The sequence below is a fragment of the Microcebus murinus genome, chromosome 6 (genome assembly GCF_040939455.1).
Source record: "Microcebus murinus isolate Inina chromosome 6, M.murinus_Inina_mat1.0, whole genome shotgun sequence".
NCBI lineage: Eukaryota > Metazoa > Chordata > Mammalia > Primates > Cheirogaleidae > Microcebus > Microcebus murinus.
Window position 1 is genome coordinate 96,796,868 of NC_134109.1, and position 23,115 is coordinate 96,819,982.

The window sequence follows — 23,115 nt, forward strand, 5'->3', positions numbered from 1 at the left end:
TTGTATTCACACTATATTGCTCAAGAATTATCTGCATTTACATATGCAATCTTTTCAATGATAATCAAGTTCCTAGAAATAGTATCCACATTAAAATAATAATGGTGAGAAAGGAACCACACATGAACACTGGAGAGAATTTAGTTGTTCTGAGAGAACAACAGAATGGCATGTGCAGCATGTCAAAGCCAACAGCAAGCTGTCTTTCATTATTCTCAGAAGGAAAAAAGAAAAGTGTGATAACCACTAATGTGGCAAAGTACGCTAAATGTAAACAGCAAACAGGAATTCTCTAGGTAACTAACATACTCGTATTCACTTTCTCAACACAAGGCTCCATGTTTTATGTTGCATCACTGAAAAAAGGTTGTTTCTATTTGGATTGAATATTCTGTCATTCATTTGTAAACAAATGACTGAATGTATTTATTGCTCTAAGTTCTGAGGGTTTGGTTGAACATGGAGATCCCCCCATCTATGATGGCTCCTTGGTATGATTATTTTAAAAATGATTCTGAGAGCCTGACAAAACTGATCTCATTTATGCAAACACATAAGCAAACAGACCCAGAAGTAAAACCAACTGTGCTATGGAGACATTGCTAGACAGCCTTCCCTTCTCTTAAAACTAAACAGCAGTAAGCAGTTCTCTGTAATCAAATCTGGTAGAACGTTTTTTATAAGACTAGGGTTTAGGGACAGAATGAAGACCTGTATCACAGACTATTAGCAAGAGATCAAGATTTGCTGTTGCAATTGCATTTCTGGGTACATAATTTGATCCATGGTATAAAGTTGTGTTCATGGGGTTAACTTTATCAGTAAGAAGTGGCAATCACATGTCATAATATGTAAAAATGTCAATAACCTGTGTCAATGAGAAAGAGAGAGAGTGTGTGTGTGTGTGTGTGAGAGAGAGAGAGAGAGAGAGAGAGAGAGAGAGAGAGAGAGAGAGAGAGAGAGAGGGAGATTCTGCCATTTTCCATATTTTTTATTATCAAAAACAACATGGTAAAGGCATCTTTTGCATCTGGCAGACATGGGAAGTTTTCCCAAATTATGGTCCTCTATCATAGTAAGAAAACAAGTAAATCTTCTTCTGAATGTGTATTCCAGGGGGGGAAGAATCAGAGCTAACAATTACACTGAGCTTTTCTGACTTTATGGAAAATAATATGTGGAAATGTGGGAACAGAATTGTATTTCAAAAATATAACATGTAACCATAAAAACGGGCTCAAGTTGCTGTCATATAGGCAGGTTTCATTTTGTCTTTAAACATTAGCTCTTTATCAGGTATAAATTTATACCTGTACTACAGGTATAAATTACAGGTATAAATTTACAGCTGTAATTTATCAGGTATAAATTACAAATGTAGAAGTAAGAATTGTTTTGTGTAAAGGAATTTTTGGTTTGTGTCTAGAGGAGAACACATGGAAATAATAGTTAACAGCTGGCATTTTAAAAACATGTTTCATCTTTTACCTGTCTCACTATACTGATAGGCAGGTCTCTTCTCTCATCATTTGTTTTTATATTTTTTATCCATAATATGTAGAATTTGGAATAGTTTTTTAACATATAATGCTATATATATTTATCATGAAAATTTTAATTATTATAGACATAGTAAATGGAGCATGCGAGGACTGCACTTTGAATGATACTCTTTGTTTGTACACTACCTATTAGTTTATCTTTTGAACACACTGGCATAACTTTGCTTTGGAAGTTATTCAATGCTTTTAAGCACACAAAAATGAAGAGTACACACGCTGTGACCTCAACAAAATGAGACGATAGTGAAGAGTTTACACGCACACAGTTCTATACAGTTCGCTTGTGCCTTGGAGGGATAGTATTATTATCATTATTATTAATAATAAAAAACACAATTTGTCCCAGTAGTACTGGCCACCCTGTTTTAAGAGTTTTAGAAGATCCCTGAGCACATTGTTTCTGACTCTTAACCCCAACTCCAAAATGATAGGGCTTCTATTGTTGATAATCAAGATGGATTGTCATTCACAGTAAGTCAATCATAAGGTGCTTATTTATTTACCCTTTTTTTTTTCACCAATCAGCACAAAGAACTGTCAGAAAATAACCTTTTTATTATTATCTTAAAATAATAGCACTGGAAGGACACATGATTTAAACAATCAATGTTTGAAACAGTGGCTTTAGGATTATTATCTGGCTGCCCCTCAACAATTACAAGTGATTCGATCGACATTCCTTAGCCAAAAACAAAAGGCAAAACAGAAACGAAAACAAAAACAAAAAACCCAAAAAACTGTACAAATATGTATTTTTCCCTGAGGGATCAAGGTACACCTGCAAGTGCTCTATGTACATATTGCACTAGAGAGGAATGAGGAACATGTGCAAAAAAGCAACAATGAGAGAAGCTTACACACTACTTAAACCTTTTCATTAAAGATTCTACTAGGTTGTTTTGCATTTTGGAATGTCGGAACACAACAGCTAGCTATTCCTTAGTCTAAAACTAAAAACACGCATTTCTACTATGGCACATTCAATGAAATAAAAAGTTTTCCAAAGACAGATAGACAAATTCCATCAATAAAATAATACAAAGTTTGTTTGTTTGTATTTTTTTTTTTAGAAAATTACATTACTTTCTTTCTTTGTTTCACATTACAAAATCTTTTTTTTTTCTTTACACAAATCACATTTTATTGCAGGAATATTTCAAGTGCCATCAAATATTTATAGAAGGGTTAAAAAAATAGAAGTCTCTCTAAAGTGGTCCAGACAAGGCTTTGTATAGAATAAATCTTTTTTTTTTTCCATCTTCTAGTTTTGATTTAAGTATTTTGAATACATTTTCTTTTCCATTGACACTTAGTAGCCTAGAAGCGGTCCGACACACACATCATACACCTCATACACCTCATACACACACGGACACACACATACACACGCTCCTTCTTCACCTCTCAGCCCACCTCCATACGCTCACAAATATCTGGGTATCCACACTATAAAGAACAACCAAACTTAGAAGCAGTGTCTTAAGTCATATTTTTCTTAAGTTATAAAGGGTGAATTAGGATGCTGAAGACTTTAAAAAAATCCATAGTTTTAACACAAATTAAGATGCTGAACACTTAAAAAAAATCCATAGTTTTATAACACTATTTGCAAACTGCCCCAAAAGCACTTTCATCTGCACTTTTGTTTGCATTGTGACCAAGGCCAGTTTTTTCACAATATAATGCAACCATCTGAACACCATTGTTACAGAAGGTTTTCAGGCTTTGTACAAAAGCCTTATTTACCTTATGGAAAAAAAAAAATTGTATGAGGGCATTATAGCAGCCGGGTTGACAATGGTGTAGTTCCAATCTTTAAAAGATGATTGGACATTTAAGTTTAGGAAATTTTAATTATAAGAACTATTAAGAATAGTTGTTCTGATATCACCAAATATTTTGTGTCATCATACAGGTGTTTTTATAATAAAGGAAGAAAATAAAAAGGCAAAAGTTTTTCACATCCCTTTCTGGACTCCATGTTTTTTCAACTGAATTTATTGTTTAACCTCAGATCCCAACTTAGATCCAAATAGTCAGTTGTTCCCTCATTTCACTGAGCATGTCTTTGTCTCTACTTTCTCTTCCTACACTGTCGATGGACTTTGCTCTTAAAGCCCACCTCTGCTTTTCTTTCAGAAACACCTGGAACCAGCATGATGTTACTCTAACTTGGTTTACCATAAAAGCAATGTCACCATGGCATGACTATTACTCATGTTTTTTTTTTTTGCATTAGGTACAAGCAAAATCCTTTCTGGGAAAAGGAATTTCTTTTAAGTTCAACATTATGTTCTCTCTCACCCTTAGAGAAGTTCAATTAGCTCTTAATTATTTCACAAATGGACACTGGAATTAGGTTTAGTTGCTCTTTAATGCGCTAGCACCTGAGGCTGGTCATATTCAGAAAGCTTTGGTTAAAAAGAAGTTAATATACTTGGATAAAACCATCCCCAAATTTAGTGAATCTAAACGACAAAACAAAACAAAGAAACCCCAAAAAACAACACCACACCATTTTCCCCTAAAGGAGAAACAAAAGAAAAAAAAATGGACAAATAAATAACTGAACTAAGCTTGGTACTCTTTTCAGAGTATAAATACTATTGATCTTTAAAGGAACTATGCTTACTTAAGTTAAAATTTTGATTTAACCCTTCTTGACCAAATATAAATACTATATGCTGACAGTTAGCCTCTCTATATAAACACTTACATAAAATTGTATTTGCCTGTAAGAAATTTAAAGGAATATTCCTTTTGTCTTCCCTTACTATATTTCTGAAAAAAAAATTTTTTTTGGATGTTATTTAGGCTTCATACACATGTCCGTGTGAATAATTCCTTCTCCTTTTCCACCACCGTCCCTCAGGAAACAAGTCAGAAAGTCAGTGGAGTTAAAAACAGAGTGAAATGCTCTGAGAAGCCCATGCTGTTCGCCCAGCAGGACATCAGGAGCTGAAATTCCTGCGGAAGATTCTGCAGGGACCCTGGTGGAGGAGACTCTCTGATGTGAAGGGCTGCTTGGAAACTCCCACTTTACACCCATGGAAGATGTTCCCTTCTTCCGTACAAACATGGTCTTTGACGTCAGACCAGTAGTTTGGATCCCACCCCTAGTGCGACTAAAGAAATCATCTTCTAAATGCCTACATTCCTAAAAGGTCACTTGTTTTTAAAATATGCACATTTGTATACCAGACTGTTCCTTTCCCCTCCCCTTACTGGGGATTATTTTTTAAAAAAATAACAACATGAAATTAAATAAAAACACACTCAATATTCCTCACCTGAACACAAAAGCCAAATAATCTTCTAAATATTTAATAAAATAAATTACAGTCCACAGTTTTCTAGTGAAGATAAATACAAGAGTAAATGTTTGCAGCTAGCATCAATTTTACTTTAAAGGCTTAAAGTATTTAATATTTAAATAAGAGAAACTGGTTCAACAATGTATGCCTCCCTCACCTTCCTATCCATTGTCTATCAAACATAGAGGGCAATATTCTAGAATTATAACATCTATAGACAATGAATCTAGAATTGGTTCATTCTGAGATAAACTTTTAGGGTTCCTAGATTATACCAAGAACATAAACACTCACAAAGTAAATGCTTAATGTCCTCATATGGAGAGTGTGTGTTTGCTTCAGATATAATCTTTGGGTCCTTCTTATAATAAAAGCTAGATTCCAATATATATTCTGGTTACAGATTTGTTCTCAAAGCATAAAAATTCCAAGTTGAGACTGAGTCCATAGAACTACTGAATTGTGTAAAACGAGCCTCCCCTTCCCACCTCCATGAAGTGCCATTTTAAAAAGCTTCTTTTTTTTTTTTTTTAATGTGCATGATGGTATAAGACCACAGCACCAATCAATCATTCAACTTTGTATGAAGCGTAAACACATCTACCCTTAAACCTGCCAAAAAAGCAAAGTATAATTTAGGGAGAGTTCCGTTTCTAATTCCAAGTTCACGTGTAAAAAACAAAAACCCAACATGGTGATTTCTAGATATGACCAGCCAGTCTTTTAAAAGTAATTTTTGTAAACAGCAGCATAAATACCTCCCACGTACCTTCCAAGCCTTCTCAGTTAAACTTGTGTTTCTGGTGCACATGCGACACGACAGTGAACACGCTAGCATTTAATTTAAAGAAAAAGGTGCAAAATGAAAGTGCCTTATCAATTCAACAGGAAAAGCTACACCAGTAACTACATTTTATATTAATTAAAACAATATATAAACAATATCTCTTTTAGCTATATATAGTCTTCATGCCCATTTACCCTGTAATATATTATAATGCTATTGTTGCTACTGCTATGGACCCTTTTCATGCCATCCTGCTGAACTGGCAATAATCGGTGAAAAAAATAAAAACTTCCTTCATGAAACAAAGAGCAAGTTGTGCAAAGTAATGCCGCCACCTCCGCTATGCACACCAGTCACCGATTATTGCTGGACTCTCTGTTGTTACTGACAGATTGGTGACTCTGGAGAAAGTCTGTGGGCAGTGAACTACAAGAAAAGGAAATCCTCTGACTTTAGTACCCTCCTTCTGCTGTAAACAGAGGTCAAAAGATGGAGAAGTTGAGACAGAAAAAGGGTCCATATCTGTAGGCATAATGGAAATCATATGCATGAGAAAAACAAGTTCAACTTTTATTTGTTTTCATTGTTTCCCCTCCTTTGCCTGACCCCGATCACCAAAAGATGTGCAGTGTGTGACGCTCCAGGTCTGTGCAGGGCCATATAAAGTGTCTCGGTTAATTTTTGTTTTGTTGTTTTGTTTTTCACGTTTGTACTTCAGACATTCTAGAAGTGCTTATTTTGATACATTTACCCATCAATTTGCATTGCTGGCTCAAATTCTGAAGTGAACAGCTCCTTGTATAATGGAGGAAAATGAAGTCGCACAATGTCTGGATATATTGCTTTAAATGCCATTAGCTTTTCTGTATGTCGTCCACATAAGGCTCTTAATGTAGAGACCTTGCATATTAACTGTAAGTGGAAGAAAGGACATGTCGTCAGGAGAGAACAGGCACGAGAATCAAAGATCAGGGAATCGGGATGGTCTTCACAGCACCGTTTATGACTGCGAAACACACTTGAAGCAACATAAGCATCCAATTAATAGCGGATTGGCTGAGAGTAAAAGATGACACAGTCATAGCCTAGAATGCCAGGTACACGTTAAATATGATTTTGAAGATGAACAATTTAGTAACTTAAAAATGTGTTCATAAGCAAAAGTTGGCACAGCTCGTCAGTGACAGAGACGGGACGAGAACCTAAGGCTCTGGATTCCTCCTCCTATTTCAAGATGCTTTCTGCTCTATGGCCTGGAACCCTGGCCTCTGCCACTGTCTGGTAATGGAGAAGTAGGCGAGGGGGCAGTCGTGGAGAGTGAGGGCCTTGCAACTGCATAGAACACATTTTCTGCAGAATAGCACTAGTCAACTCCAATGCAACAAGTTTCTTCTTGATAAAGAGTTTTCCCTGCAACGAAGCGGTTCTGGGTCTGAGAGTCAGAGGTCTGAATGGAAGAAGACCCAGCATTGACCATTTACCTGCTGCGAGTAATAATACGATTTGCAAACATGCTTTTAGACTCTAATGCACTATACAAAGGCAAAATGCTTATTATTTCAACCTAGAATAATCCTCTCTAGGAAACCTTTTCACCAGATCTTGTCCACCTGTTAGGCGCTCTCTATGATAAAAGAACCTAACGCCACCCTTGCGTTTGGGCAAGAAGAGGGAGAAGAGAGTGAAGCTCCTGAAGGTTCTTCCCCCTTCCATTTCCAAGTCCTGCCCCATTTGCTCATTTAACAGGTGCAAAATAAAAAATAAAACAGCAATTAACCTCCAACTTTCACTTTCTAATCTAACATAGTTATAAGGAGAAAAAAAAAACAACCCCAAACAAACAGGAAAATAAAACCAAAACTTCTCCAATCATCTCACACAATAAAACACATATAAAATAATTTAGGGCTGGTTTTTCTCAGACCAAATGCAAACTACCAGCGCTGGCACTGGTGGACACTAACATTTTAAATTGATATCCTAATCATATCATTATTGTGAAAGATAATTAGCAAAAATGAATCCTTGTTCCTTGAACATACGGTATTAATGGGAGATAGCTGAAGAAAATACAAAAGTCATTTACTTTTGATTACTAATGATTAATGGAAATAGAACTATTATTAGACTCTATGGCTATCCTGGTTAACTCTTTTAGTCCTTTATGATCTCTTTCTTCTACCTTCAAAGCTTCTCTTTCCTATTTATATCAATGCAGAACATTAACTGTGCTTTATGCTCAACTTTGATGGAACAGGAGGAGGATTTCCAGAATGCATTAATGCTTAAAAAACTATTTTTCCCTACAGAGTGCAGGACACTTTTTGATCAGTGATAATAAATAGAATTTAACCTGAATAGTGAATTATGGCCCAAAAGAATTTTTTGAAATGGAGATTTCTTTCTTTTTGGGTGTCCATTGCTTACTGATACTTTGGGACTTGGTCATATGACTTACAAGGGCAGCTGGCAGCATGGTCTACACCAAGGGAAATTTCAGACCATGCCAACCGGAAGCCTTTGGCTCTCACCTTTGTTAGTATTCCATCTTCTCGGTGATTCTTCTGTAGGACGTGTTGAAGAGCTAGCTGAATTTTCTGTTGCAGTTTTTCAATTTTTACCTTTTCCTGCAGCCATGAGCGATCTATACATGAAAAATTATATTTCTTAGTATTCCTCCCACGTGGTGTCAGAACACCCCATTCCTCCCAACCTTGGGTACAGATTAGCATACCGCAATGCATATTTAGAGATTCATAGGCCAGTTTCACTCCTCTTTCAAAGTTTGCCTTTAAGGGAGTGGAAAAGTGATCTATAGCAGTTATGAAACAGGGTGTTAAACCTTTCCACTTTTACTGATAATTAAAGGAAGAGAAGCACCTCCCCTTCCAAAGAATACCAATTAAGTATAAGGCCATACTTATAGGAGTTCAAATAAAGCCACCATGGCCCCCAAGCCTTTCTAGTAATTATACTTCTGAATGAAATACTCATTATCAATCCTGCTAGCCTTTTTGGAAAATATGAAGATTGCCTTATAATCCAAGGCAACTAAAATAGTCAATAGAATTTTAAATGACCTAAAGGTTTTTAATTTAGGATAAAGTCTTGATGTGTAGGGATTCCCAATAGAAGACAGTAACCTTGCAAAAGTGATTATCCCCAAGAGGCAGTACCGGTTGAAAATACAGATTAAATCCAGATAAACTAGAGGATGACATCCAAAGGGATTTTAATAAAGAGTAGTATGTCTTAAAAACCATATTATCTTGGAGACTGGTGTTAAGAAGGGTAACTCTATTCTACCATGGCATTTCTCTTGTTAGCAGGAGTTAATTCTGGACTGGGCTTTATTCAGTTCTCATTTTTTAATTTTACCTGAAAGGCATGAGATCTTTTTAAAAGAATATGTGTTCAGGAGCTAGAGGAGAGGGTGCTATCTGGAAAACTTAAAGTTAGATTTAATAAGGTAGCAACCTCTCTTGGTAGCTCCCAAATATTTTATACCCATTAAAAGTTATGCACCTTGTACAAATTCTTTATCTTGGATAATTTTTAAACTATTTATTTGATTAGCTTACCTGCTGACATCAGTACAAATGCAGAAAATAATGCAATTTCATCTTCAGTCAGGTGCATAGAACATAAACTCTTTCCAAATTCAAACACAAAGCTAATAAAGTCTTCACAACCTGCCAAAATTAAAATAAAGACAGTTTAGGATTTGGTTATTATCTTAGGAGAAAACTATGGGAGAAGGTAAAAGATCTAGTGGCTGTAGATCCAGAGGGAAAAGTAATAACATTTCCATAGTTTGATAGTTTGAAATCTTGAAAGAAAAATCTGTTTAGCTACCACCATCACCACCACCACCATCATCATTTAAAATAATGAGAGTATGCAGAAAAATGAAATAGGATCAATATCTCTCATCACTCACCAAAAGTAATTCAAGATGGACAAAGGACTTAAATGTAAGGCATAAAACCGTAAGAATTCTAGAAGAAAATATTGGGAAAACTCTTTTAGATATCAGCCTATGCAAAGAATTTATGAAGAAGACCTCAATGGCAATCACAGCAACAACAAAAATAAATAAATGGGACTTGATTAAATTAAAAAGCTTCTGCACAGCCGGGGAAACAATTAACAGAGCAAAGAGACAACCTAAAGAATGGGAGAAAGTATTTGCAAGCTATATATCCAATAAAGGACTAAGAATAAGAATCTTCAAAGAACTCAAGCAAATCAGCAGGAAAAAAATCAAACAATCCCATTGAAAAGCAGACAAAAGACATGAACAGAAGCTTCTCAAAAAAAGATAGACAAATAGCCAATAATCATATGAAAAAATGCTCAACATCACTAAGCATCAGGGAAATGCAAAAAATCAAAACCACAATGAGATACCACCTTATCCCAGGATGGCTTTTACTAAAAAGTCCCAAAACAATAAATGCTGGCATGGATGCAGAGAGAAAAGAATACTTATACGCTGTTGGTGGGATTGCAAACTAGTACAACCCCTGTGGAAAACTGTATGGAGATTCCTCAAAGAACTAAAAGTTGACCTACTATTTGATCCAGCAGTCCCACTACTGGATATTTACTCAAAGGAAAAGAAGTCATTTTATCAAAAAGACACTTGCACTCTAATGTTTATTGCAACACAATTCACAGTTGCAAAGATGAGGAATCAACCCAGATGCCCATCAATTCATGAGTGGATTAACAAAATGTGGTATATGTCTACCATGGAGTACTACTCAGCCACGAAGAAGGATGACTTAATGCCTTTTTGTAACAATATGGATGGAACTGGAGACCATTATCCTAAGTGAAATATCTAAAGAATGGAAAAACAAATACCACATGCACTCACTATTAAATTGGAACTAACTGATGAGCACACATGTGCACAGAGGGAAGTAAAACTCAGCAGAAAACAAGCAGGGGGGAGGGGGAAGGACAGGATGGGCAAAAACCTACCTAATGGGTACAATAAATACTATCTGGGTGATGGGCACACTTGTAATCATGACTTAAGCATTATAAAAGCCATAGATGTAACAACAACAAAAAAAAGAGCAGAGATTCTTTATTGTTGTTAGTTTTTTTTCTCCCTTTCCAGTAAAATCTTTATTATGATAGAGTGGATGGAAAGGAAAGACAGATGTTAACAAGATAAAACGTTAAAGTCAAAAGATGACTATGTCTCTTCATCATAAACAGTAATGTTCACTTTAACAGTAAAACTCTCATTTGTTTTTATTATTGAACCTATTGGTAACTGTGTAATATAATAAGTAAATATGCTCTGAATACTCAAAACAAAAAAATAATGAGTGGACTTTTGTTGTGATTACTATGTCAAGTATTGCTCTAAGAGATTTCTTTACATTTCCTCCTATTTTGCAATAGCCCTATGAAGGAGGTATTATTATTATTATCATCATCATTATCATCCCCATTTCAGAGGTGAGGAAAATGAGACTTGGTAGTCACACAGGTGGCAAGTACAACCTGAGATGCAAAGTCAGGCTGCCTTACTTCAGCACCCACCCTGTTAACCAGTAGGGTCCAACGGCTACAATCTAACTGACATGGTAAATTCACTCGTTGGTGTTTTCAATTCTATTTCATCTAAAACACCCTTTAAAATGTTTAAATAGATGACAACACATTCTGGTGACAAAACGATTACAACTATTTACCAAACTGAAAACAAAGACTGTGAAAGTCCCTTAAAATAATAATCCGGTCCCTAAAAGACTGGTTACATTTGGTGTCTATTCTTTCATATATATAGGGCTGTCTGGGAAGTATCCAGCCATGTAATATGTTCTCATTATATCAACAATGGCTGGATACTTTCCGACAGCTCTCATATTAAATGGCAATGGGCTATACTACACTTAATTATATATACCTTCTGTCATGTAACTTTTTTTTTAAAAAAAAATCACTTAAAAACATATCTAGGATATCTTTCCATTCTTCTCAATGACTACATTACACTTTATTTAAATTACAGAAATCCAAAATTATTTATAAATTATGTCACAGTTTCACTGGGCTATACTTTTATTTCTTTGATATCTACATTTCATTTTTCTTTTCTTTTTTTTTTTTTTTTTGAGACAGAGTCTCACTTTGTTGCATAGGCTAGAGTGAGTGCAGTGGCGTCAGCCTAGCTCACAGCAACCTCAAACTCTGGGGTCAAGTGATCCTGCTGCCTCAGACTCCCGAGTAGCTGGGACTACAGGCATGCACCACCATGCCCGGCTAATTTTTTCTACATATATAGTTGGCCAATTAATTTCTTTCTATTTATAGTAGAGACGAGGTCTCGCTCTTGCTCAGGCTGGTTTCGAACTCCTGACCTCGAGCAATCCGCCCGCCTCGGCCTCCCAGAGTGCTAGGATTACAGGCGTGAGCAACCGTGCCCGGCCCATTTCATTCTTATTAACGGTGGTTGTTTCAGGGGTATGGGAGGGCAGACTTTTTGGTCTTTGCTTGATTTTATGTATCAAGTCACATCCTCTAAGTTATCCAAATAATATACCCCCCGAAAATCTGGTTTTTTTAAAATCTAGAAAGCAACTAGAAGGATAGGTAATATAAATCCCTTTGGTTACCAGCTAGATAAAATGAAACTCTATGTTACATGTGACATAGATAAAAAGCTTTTGAGCTATGTGAGTTTTTTTATAGTGACTACTTACAAGGTAAAATAGGTATAAAATCCTTTCATTTTTGTTTGCAAATAGCCAGTTTCCAATCAGAGCTACCACCCAACCCACATCTTTTCCTATATCCCTGATTTAAAGATAAGACACCCTGATGTTTCCTTACCTAAGGATTTGAAGACATCTGGGCTAGCATACTTCCCATCAAAGTACACGGTGTTGTTCTGAGAGTCAAAGGCACGGCACATTCTGATGAACACCACCTCTAGAGAACCTAAGCAGAGGCAGAAGTGGTTTGGGTCATTTGATGTCGGTGAGTTTATTTCCAAGGTGCTAACGTGGAGGAGACCCCTTCACTAACAGCACAATGGGTGCTGTGTGCAGTTTGGCTAGCGGGTTCTCAGTGCATCAGCTTTTATCTATCCAAAAGGGTAGAGTTTTCTCTGGAAATTAAAGACTATTGTGCTGAGGCTATAAGGCCTGTTTAACTGAAACAATGATTGGTTTGCAAATTACTTCCTTGGCACCCTTCTACCTTGCAACGTAGACTCTCAAAGGTGCTAGGAAAACATTGATTCATATTTATTAAACCAATCAAAACCAGGAGTTCTTCCTAACAAATTATAAACTCCAGAGGACCTGGAGTATAGAAACAAAATACAGGTGATAGTAAAATTAGGGAATGCAGGTGTCCTTCAAATTAATCTTTTCACCCAGAAGAGAAGTAAAATGGGAGAGAATATTTTCTGAACATGGCTCAGAACCCTTTAAAAAGAACTCAGTTTCTGCAAAGAAAAACCTGAGCTATTATCATTGGAGGAAAACTATTCCCGACACCTTCCTTACCAAGCATTTCTTTAATAAGCAGGTGAAAGCAGGTTAGGGAGAGATCTCAAAATTCACTTGCAAAGCACATACCTGCTTTTAGAAGCACAATTTGATCGTTTTGACACAGTTCCATAAATCCATCAATGCGTTTGGCAAACTCCACCACATACTGTATAGCTTCTGTAATTTTGATGGCACACAATTGCCACATCACCTCCCGCTGCTGTTAAAGAGGGAAACATATTAACATACTCCGGGAAGATGTTATGCTATGTAGCAGAAGCTTAAAAGAAGAGTCATGAAAGCAAAGCATGTCACTGTGTTAGCCCTGGGCCACAGAGAATAGCAGAGTGAGATCTTCTTATAAGCACCTATTTTGCCTCGGGAAATTTAACACCACTTTACTTGGGGAAGGGAAGAGAAGGGGAGTGGATTAAATTTATTGTGCACCTATTATAAGATAGGTGCTTCATGATATCCTTGTCTTAATTCATTTTCATAAGCATATTTTTCTATTTTCCAGAAATGGACACTAAAGCTCACAGAGGTGTCACAGTTAGTAAGTATAGGAGCTAGGATTCCAATCCAGCGTCTCTGACTCTAGAATCCCATTTCACCTGCCTTGCTGCTCCTTACTGTTTTCTTGCTTATTCTTTGCAGCTTTGGCTGCTGATGTGTTGCTATTCCCCAACTTGTCATGTTAAATTCCTTTTATATACTCGCTCTCCATTCAGTTACAGAGTGACCTGGATCTGTTGTGTTATTCACTTATTCCCCCAATCTTAGTGTAAGACTGATTCCACCAATATGACGGGGTGGAAGAAACACTGACTTAGGAGCCAGGAGTCATGGTCTGGTCTGGCTGTTTTACCCTCCAGCCATATGCCAAGGGATGTTAATTTCCTCATATGTAAAATGAAGGGGAGGATTAGCCTAGATAATCTTGTTGATCAGAGTGTTTTATAAAGAAAGGTGAGCAGCAGTACTATTTGTTAGCCTCCTATTGCTAGGTTCAAACTGGAGTTATGAGCATAGCTTCCAAACTTCCTTTGTACACACTTTGTACACAAGAAGGCGTCTGCCTTCTTGTTAACCTCTGGAAACATCAGCCTGAGATTATTTTACATCAACTTCCAGACCTTAAAACCTTCCATTGTGATATCAGGACAAATCTCAATTCATTTAGGCTTTTGGAATCTGCTTAATCTAGTCCCCCGTTGACAAACGGAAAGAGATATGTGTACCCTTATAAAGCACAATAAAAATTGTTATTGCTGAAATTTCACATGCTGACGTCTCAGTAAAATGGCAAAACTTCAAGTACATGAGCAGCTCTGGAAGAAAGATTTTTAAATCAGAAAGAAATCTGATATCTGATGAAAGACACTCATTCTTTGGTCTGTTTGAACTCTTGATCAAATCTCCTGTACCCATACCAGTCCCAACGTTGCCTCAATCGTAGGAAAAATTCCTCAGATTATACCTTGTTTTGATAGTTCTCAATCTCTTCCTGCAGAAAGGTCTGCCACGTTATCTGCTGGAGCTCTTCTCTCAAGTACTGGCAGGTTTCCAGATGTGATTTAGATATATTCTGTGCAAGGTGTTCTAAGGAGAAAACAGGAGATCACAAATATGAAAAGCCAAGTTCTTTCTTTACATAATCAATGGTTTCATATCTGCTTTACAAATTAACAAGTATGAAGCAATGTGCTGAGCCAGTTTTGATTGACTTTACACATTTAAACAAGCAAGTTGGAAATCTTCTGTACTTGGGAACATGAGGCTGGAGGGCAGGGACTTTGCAAAGCCAACATTTGAAAATAAGGCTTGATGACTTTAAAGATCCTCCTGACCTTGACCTTGTTCTGTGCCTCTATGCCAACGTCTAGGAATGAATGACCTAGATAGGTATGGGAAATGATTGACATGGTTTCTTCCTGGCATTTTTATGAAGACGTATCTGCCACATACATTGACCTGGGGAAGATTATTCCTATTCTTGAAAAACTAGGAACTGATATTCTTTTATAATGATAGCTACCCATTCCCCCCCCCCTTTTTTTCCCTGCAAATTGCAGACCGAGCATTACTGAAGGCCAACCACGTGACTTTGTATAGTGTAGTTGTTAAGAGATAGACTTGAGCTAGACTGTTTGGGTCTGTATCTCAGCTATGCAACGTACTAGCTGTGTGATTCGGGGTATGTTACTTAACCTCTCTGTGCTTTGGTTTCCTCATTTTTAATATGAGAGGAAAAGTGCCTATTTCATGGGACTGCTGTGAGAATTAAATGAGTTGAGCACTTAAAACAGGGATCATTACATAGCATGTACCATAAAAACATTAATTATTATTATACTTGAGTATAGGGGGTTTGAAGATGTTAAAGAAATAGATGCCAAAGAATTTTTTCTAGGAATTTATAATCCGGTGAACATGTACGGACATACTGAAAGGACAATTCAAGACATTAGATGAAAAGTATAAAGTTGAATCATATCAGAAGAGAAAGAAAAAAAGATAATAGCTGGCATCAGAAAAGGGAGAGAGTCATGTTGGCAGGGAAACATCTGCATGGGACCCTGAGGGATGGGTAGGATTGGCAGGCAAAGCTCAGTGGTGTCAGGAGGTGGGCCAGCTCCATATAGGAGGGATGGTGCATGAAAGAACAAATGTGGTATTTATAGGGGACAGGTCTCTGTGATAAAGTCATATTGTTAAAATAGAAATATAGGTAGGTTAAAAGTTCAAGTCCTGAGCTTGAATGTTAGGATTGAGTTTGGATTTGATATAACAACAACAACAACAACAACAACAACAACAACAACAAATCAGCAGGATTCTTAAAGGAAAGGTGACATACTGAAATTTGTATCTGGGGAAATAGGGCAAGCACTTTCGTGCGTGGTGGATTGGAGCACAGAGAGGCTTGGGCAGGAGGACCGAGTAGAAAGCTGCTGGAGTCTAGACAGGAGGGACTAAGAGCTTGGAGCAAGTTGGTGGTAATGGTTATGGAAGGGAAGGATGACTGAAGATGTTTTCAAAAAAGAATCGACAAGATTCTGTGAATGTGAAACCACACCAAAAAAATAATTCCCCCCCTCAGGGTCTTGAATATGTAATAGTCAAGCCATTTAAGAGAAGGCAAACTTGGCAACACTAGCAAGAGTGTCTGTTTGAATGAAATTCGTTACTGCTGTCTCCAAACAGAAGCAGGCTTGTTTGTGTGAAGAAAGCTCAGGTTCACTTAAATGGAGCTTGAAACCAGAATCTCCTTAGAGACGCTGAAACATAATAAACACTACGGCCCTACTTGGCAAAACAACAGACACCAAAACAGCAAAAATAAATAATGTGGAAAATCAGACACAAACAAAAGAAAAAATGTAAAGGAAGGAAAGAGACAGGGAGAAACTGAGAGAAAGAGGGAGAAGCCAGCAGATGATGTCTTAGAATCAACGATGCTTGTGAAAAGGAGAAAAAAGACAAAAAACATGGTGGGGATTCAGAAACTAGAATACAAATGTATAAATAAGGTAGTGAACCGTCTCCTACAGAAAGAGCACTCACCATATAAGATTAGTTTCTAGAATGTAAACCGATTTCTGCAGATATGGAAAGAAATGAAGAAAATGAGTGTGCCCGGGGGGAATCTTGTGGGGTGAACACTGGGGAGAGGCTTATGCCATTTTCTTCCAGGTTATGCTTCTTCTCCAGTTAAATGGTGGGCATCTTGTTTCATTCACTTTGTTCTAAAAAATGTTGCCACTTATCCCCCCCCCTGTTCAGAACAGCCAATGGGAAGTGAGACGTCGAGCCCTGCAGTGTGTGTGACACATCAGCAGAGGGCAGTGGCCGCATTCACACCAACTGCTCGCCAGCTGCCTTGGATTCCAGCTCACGGTGGATTTGGCGACTGTTAAGATTTCAGACACTTCGCTATTTTTAAATCTCCATTTTCAGCAAAGAAGGGCATGGTTAGACGGAATAGAAGTTGACAGTTCAGTGTGGTCTCTCAAAGAAACAGCCTGGAATAGTGAAATACATTGGAACTACGAGTGGAGGAGACCTGGTTTCTGGTCTGAGCTCAGCTGACAACTATCTCACTTTGTGGCTGGGCAAGCCAGTTTACCTCCTCGCGCATGACTGCTTCATCAGTACAGCCAAAGTCCAGACACTTCACATGGAAAATCCTGGCTTCTGAGTTAGTCACAAATTTTTATAGGGGGAAGGAACGTTAGGCATCATCTGGTCCCACCTCTCCTTATTTTACAAAAAAATAACGATAATGATGATAATAGTTAACGCTTACATAACATTTACTGTGTGCCAGACCCATATAATTTATAACTATTCTGAATATATATATATATATATATATGTATATTCTTACTTAATTCATACAATTCCAGGAGGAAGGTACTAGTATTATCTCCAGCTTACAGATGAGGAGACTGAGCCACAGGGAGGTTAAGTGACTTCTTCAAGGTGTCCTAGTTGGCAAGTGGTGGAGCTATGATTCGAACACAGACAATATGGCCCTGGGGTCTGTGCTCTCAATCTTTAGATTCTATGGGTCAGGAAACTGCAACTTGCAGAGGTTATGCGACTAATTCTGGGTTGAGCAACTTACAGCAAGGCTGGGACAACAATCCCTGTAACCTGACTTCTTGTCTCATGCTCTGCCCAGTCATCGCTCCTGCATGAAGCTTTAGTTATCAATTGTAGTAACAAACAAAATTAGCACTTTTTTAAAAAAAATAAAGATGAACCTAAGTTGTTTATCTAGAATGGATAATTTAGGTACTAATTGCACACCAAGGGCAAAATTTCATGCTAGCCAAGGATGACGAAGACACGTTTTCCACTAAAAGTAATAGATACTATTGTTGAAAGATAGACTTGGACTTAGGATATGTCAACGTACAATTTTATTTCCCTTTTGTACAATTGGTTTCATTTGTTTAAAATCTGATGACAAAGTTTAGCCTCAAATGAAGTCAAGAGTCTTAGTTAAAGAGATAGCAGGACTAAAGCCCCAAAGAAAATATCAGGGAACTTCAGTAGGTTTGAAGGAGCCGCAAGATAGATGTGGGGGCCACTTTTATGGTACTTTTAGCTCCCTGAACTACAATATACATGTATCTGGGGAAGAAAATTAGAGCCCAATTATGTCCTTTCCAGATAAATTCTGGTTTAGTTTTGGATTGGACACTATTCCTAGCAATGAATTCATTTAATTCATGCTAGAAAAACACCACAACACGTGTGAAGAATCTGTAATTTAAAAGAACACAGAGGAAATAGGAAGACCCAGGGCTCCCAGACTGCACCGGGAAGTGACCATCAGGGACGAGGAAGCTGACTTGTCTGGGAGCCTCAGGGAATTGGCTCGGCCAATCTGGCCCCACTTGGGTATTAGTGCACTTTCGGCTAAAGCGCCATGTTCAAGGGCAACACTTTGCCAAAGGCCTATGGGTTTATTTCAGATGGAACATTTGACAAGCCAACGGGACAGATTCAGTAGTATTAATGTTTAGGTGGAAGCAAACCTAAAGTGAGTCAGGTCATTTTTCATAGCATCATGTCAGCTTTCAATCAAGTCCTTATTCATATCTGAAAATTTTACTTTCATTACAGTTCTGCTTAAGGCTGAGCCAACCAAGATTTCATGACAAAAATGGAAGGGTTTTGTTCTAGTTCAAGAAAAAAAAAAAAAAAATCAAACCTACCTCTGCTCAGCTTGGCTTCTAGTTCAGAGGTTTCTCTGTTAATCAAAAGAGCTGCAATACACCTTTAATGTTGTTCAGTGGTTAAAGACCAGGCTTAAAATGTCCCTGCTCTTGAGGATTTAAATTTAGACCCATAAAGAGATGCTTGTGTAAAAACTGTAAAGAACATTCAATTTGTTCTATTTGGAGAAAGATTTTACTGGAAATATAAATTTTCACTTAAAAGATGTTTGATGGGGTACAGAGGTGGAGAAACCGTCTAAAGAACACAGCCATTATTTCTGTGAACTGAGGATTTCTGTGCCCAAGTCAGAACCTGCTGGTTCTTTGCCATCTGAAGTCTTCATTCTCTCCTCGTATTAACTTAGTCATCTCCACAGCAACTAATTGAAATATCCCAAAGGATTATAACCTTGTGTGAGGAATCACCAGGAGGAACAGATCAAATTCTAAAACTACAAAGGTTCTTATCAAAGTTTCTCTAATAATAGTGCTGTACTTAAAAATCGATTAAAAATAGCAGAGGACGTTAACACAACTTCCTTGAAATGGAAAGTTTTCCATTGTCTGTGTTATCAACATTTCTAGGTCACATCTCCCAAGAAGCAGCCATGTCCTAGCAATAAGAAAATGACAATTTTTTTTTGTGGGCATGGTGAGCCTTTTATGAAATACATCGATTTTGTCAGCAATGACCATCATCAATGCATTTTGGCAAGTAGAGAAGCTAATTTCTGCTTAACATTTACAGTATATATCAGGATTGAAAAACTTAGATACCTACAGGGGCTGTGCAGGTGATATAAATGGGAGAAGTGGGGTGGGCCCATCAAAAGGTGTTAGCTAGCCCCTGGCTAGTGCCGGTTGTCTGCTAACATTCACAAATGCTGGCCCAGTATAAACAGATCATTTCCACCCCCCTCTCAACAAGAAGCTGATATAACTTTCCAGGTTTAAATTTTAGCAATAGATTAAAAAATTTTATAACTCTGCCCTGGAAAAAAATATATGTCTATGGGCCAGGTTCAGTTTGTGGACTGCTGTTTTTTTTTTGTCATCTTAGGTATAAAGCAATACCTGGAATATAACTGAAGTCAATAACTAATGAAGTTAATGTGGTCATTCCCCGAGCTGACAGTTTCCTGCAGAACTTAAAGACTGCTTGTGACTATTTTGTCTCATTCTGATGCTGGGAGGTGAATGCATTTGTTACATATAGAACGGGAAATGGCAGACAGTCAAAAAAGCAAGGGGGAAAGTTGGAGTATGAAGTGGCCCAAATGGGCAGTGAAGGTGAATTTCGTCCTTTTAATAACGTAACTCATTAGAGGAAAGTCAACCACAGCCCTAGTATTTCAAAGGGCATCCCAGTAGAAACATGCATGCCATTACCTAGTTCCGCCATGGACACAGTCGGGGAAGTCTCTCCATTGGTGAACGAACAGTAGGGGAAGAAGCCTGATGCTGGTGTGTAGTCACATATTGGTTCTGGTTTGATTCCATTGATATCAAGACCTGACTGGTCTGGGGAAGGCTGTATGTCCAGGTAGAAGCTGCTGACAGCAGAGTCTGCCTTGCTCCCCTCGGGAGTGTGCCCGTCAATGTAGTTGCTGAGGTCGTCGTGGAGTTCCGTCAGCCCGTTGGCCGAGATGTTGTAGGTGGGTGTCAGCGGCTCGGCCTCCCCGGGCTGCTGTTGGTGGTCGCGCTGCTGCTGCTGCATCCGGTGTTTCTGCACTTCTGCATACAAGCTGTCTCTTTGCTTTTTTGACATTCGGCCAAATTTTACAGCTGGAAGAAAAAAGCCAAACCACACCATAGACAATGTGCTTTCTCTTCATTATCCTCTCCTGCGAGCTTCAGGGTTTCCTTTGAAATCTCAGACAATCTCAGTCCAAAACCACGGGACCACAAGATAAAGATATCATCCAGAGGTAAGGACAGCCCCACCTCGCACAGGCCCACTCCACACCCCCAACAGCAAAACATACATCCCGGAGAAATGAACGTCCCAGAAACTGAGGAGAGAGAGCCCTGGAGAGATGCCACCCCTGCTTTCCCGCTGTCACGTCCCCTAGGCTGCCTGCGTACCACCGATACGTGACTTCACATACGTGCTCACTCTCCACCCGTGCTGCTGGCCCAGACCGCCCACTCCCCTCCAGTGCTCGACCCTGGAGCAAGGCTGCAAACACTCACAGGGCTCATCGAGGCATAAAGCAGTCAAACCTCAACTTTCATCCAGTTCACTCTTCTGTACACTTGAATGAGGTTCTCCTCCATCAAACAGCCAGATCTGGGGCTTCGATGCAAGGCCTGAACACACTGGATGGGGCCTTCGTGACTCCCTGAATAATACCTGCGTCTACGTGATCTGAGAAGCCCCTTGCTCCACCTATGGGTCACGGCAGGTCCCGTGAAACCCTTGGGCCCATGTTTAAATGGCACTTTCTGCTGTTCTCATTTAGACAGCGTCAGGATTTGGGAAGAGCCAAGGCGGTACAAGATCCCTGTTGGATGGATCTGTGTTTGCAACTCTTCTCCTTGGGAGGTGACCCCATAGTAAAGTGGAATGATGACTGTAGTAACTTTCCAGTTCACTTGGAATCTCAAATGATTTCTCCTGAAACACCCAGATAATTTTTTTTAAACAAACCCCAAACCCTATCTATGATTTCCTGGTCTGAATTCTCCCACGAACTCGGTTAACTTCTCGGCTAGACTCTGCATATCCATATGAAGCCTCTGCCGGAGGGACTTAGTTCTCCTAATTGATTCTGGTTACATTTATACCTGGTGGGGAGGAAGAGTTCAGCCATTTGACTATCATCACAGTTATGTGAGTCTGGGCTGGGAGGCAGGATGGATGGATGTGACATTGGGAACCAAGGCTACCATACTGGCCAGCTGGTGGATTCTCTTCCTGCCGAGGAGGACACGCTGTCCTTTTGCACAGAGGAAATAAGTGAGCTGGAATACTGGTCAGTTTTCAGTTTTCATGACTCAGATAACAAACCTGTGTGGGGCTGGGTAGACAGCAACCAGGCTGACGTGGGCTCTGAATTTCAGGCCCATAATCTTATAAGCCCCAGACTTTCCTCCCAGCCTATGACAACTTGTGCTATTTCTTATATGCAAAATTGCCAGAAGGCATACTGAAGATACTTAATTTTTTTGAAAAAAAAAAATACTCCACAACACCCAAAGGAATGAATACCCATAGATGAAACTCGTTCTGCAGTGACTCTGCAATTGTGTTTTACCTTTTGCCTTAATATTAACAACAGTAATCATATCGTCCTGTGAGTGAAATAAGAGGACCAGCTTTTGAGAAAAAGCCCCCACGCATTGTGATTTTAACTTCCAAGTTCATAAGAGATATACCTAACTTTGTCAGTTTAGTGACACTGGATGTTGAAATCTGCAGAGTTGCACTTTTGTGGCGGTGCATGAGGAGTGGCCTCTTAGGATAATGTAAGAACAAAAGTGCACTTGTGCCTGGGAGGGTCCACAGGCGTTAAGGACATCTGATCATGGGGAAGGCAGGCTTTTGCAAAGCCTGCCCTGCGTCCTCAAGTATTTTTCCACAGGCTGAAATTCCACTGGAGGAGGCATTTTCCTTCAAAGGGATCTCTTAAGAGAGCCAGCTGGTATATTTGGAAAACTCCTTAAAATGGACCCGCTGGACTTCCTCCTCCCCAGTTTGCACGTGTGAGCATAACTGTCTTGAAATCTGGTGTTGATTATTCAGTGCACTTAAGATCATTTCCTAGGAAGATCTTGAAATGTTTTGCTATTGAGTGGCACAGCCATGCTTTGCACTCCTGTCACACGTTCTGCAAATGCACAAATAATTGGCTTTGGCATGTGATTCCAAATAACCAGTCGGCATCAAAGCCACTTCATCCCAGCCTCCAGTGAACTTAATAGTGTAAGGCAAGTAACAATCAGTTCTGGCTTGTGTTTCCTACGGGGGGGAAAATGCCTATAGGAGGTATCTGTATGAAGGCCCTCAGATGACACTTACCTTCAATCAATCCACTCACCTGTCACGTCTGAAACATCAAGAATCTGCAGGTGTTCTGACCACAAGACACTGCTCCGCCACACCACTCCCACCCATCAGCCAGTCAGCTGACCCCGACAGAGCCCGGGAGGAAGCAACTTGCAGAGAATGCCATGAAGCTGCCAGAGGAGCCTTGAAGG

General features: G+C 38.8%; 1 protein-coding gene across 2 annotated transcripts in view; it reads right to left on the bottom strand.

The window, feature by feature from the left end:
* The window catches only part of RORA (RAR related orphan receptor A), a 697,613-nt gene continuing 674,498 nt past the window's right edge, over window positions 1-23,115 (bottom strand). For both annotated transcript variants that reach the window (XM_020286044.2, XM_012782993.3), the window contains 7 exons: window positions 20,305-20,700; window positions 14,664-14,785; window positions 13,271-13,403; window positions 12,519-12,626; window positions 9,245-9,355; window positions 8,195-8,307; window positions 1-6,575 (listed from right to left, as the gene is read on the bottom strand). In XM_020286044.2, coding sequence (XP_020141633.1) covers window positions 6,411-6,575; window positions 8,195-8,307; window positions 9,245-9,355; window positions 12,519-12,626; window positions 13,271-13,403; window positions 14,664-14,785; window positions 20,305-20,700 — 1,148 coding nt within the window. In that variant the 3' untranslated portion in view covers window positions 1-6,410. The remainder of the gene's footprint in view (window positions 6,576-8,194; window positions 8,308-9,244; window positions 9,356-12,518; window positions 12,627-13,270; window positions 13,404-14,663; window positions 14,786-20,304; window positions 20,701-23,115) is intronic.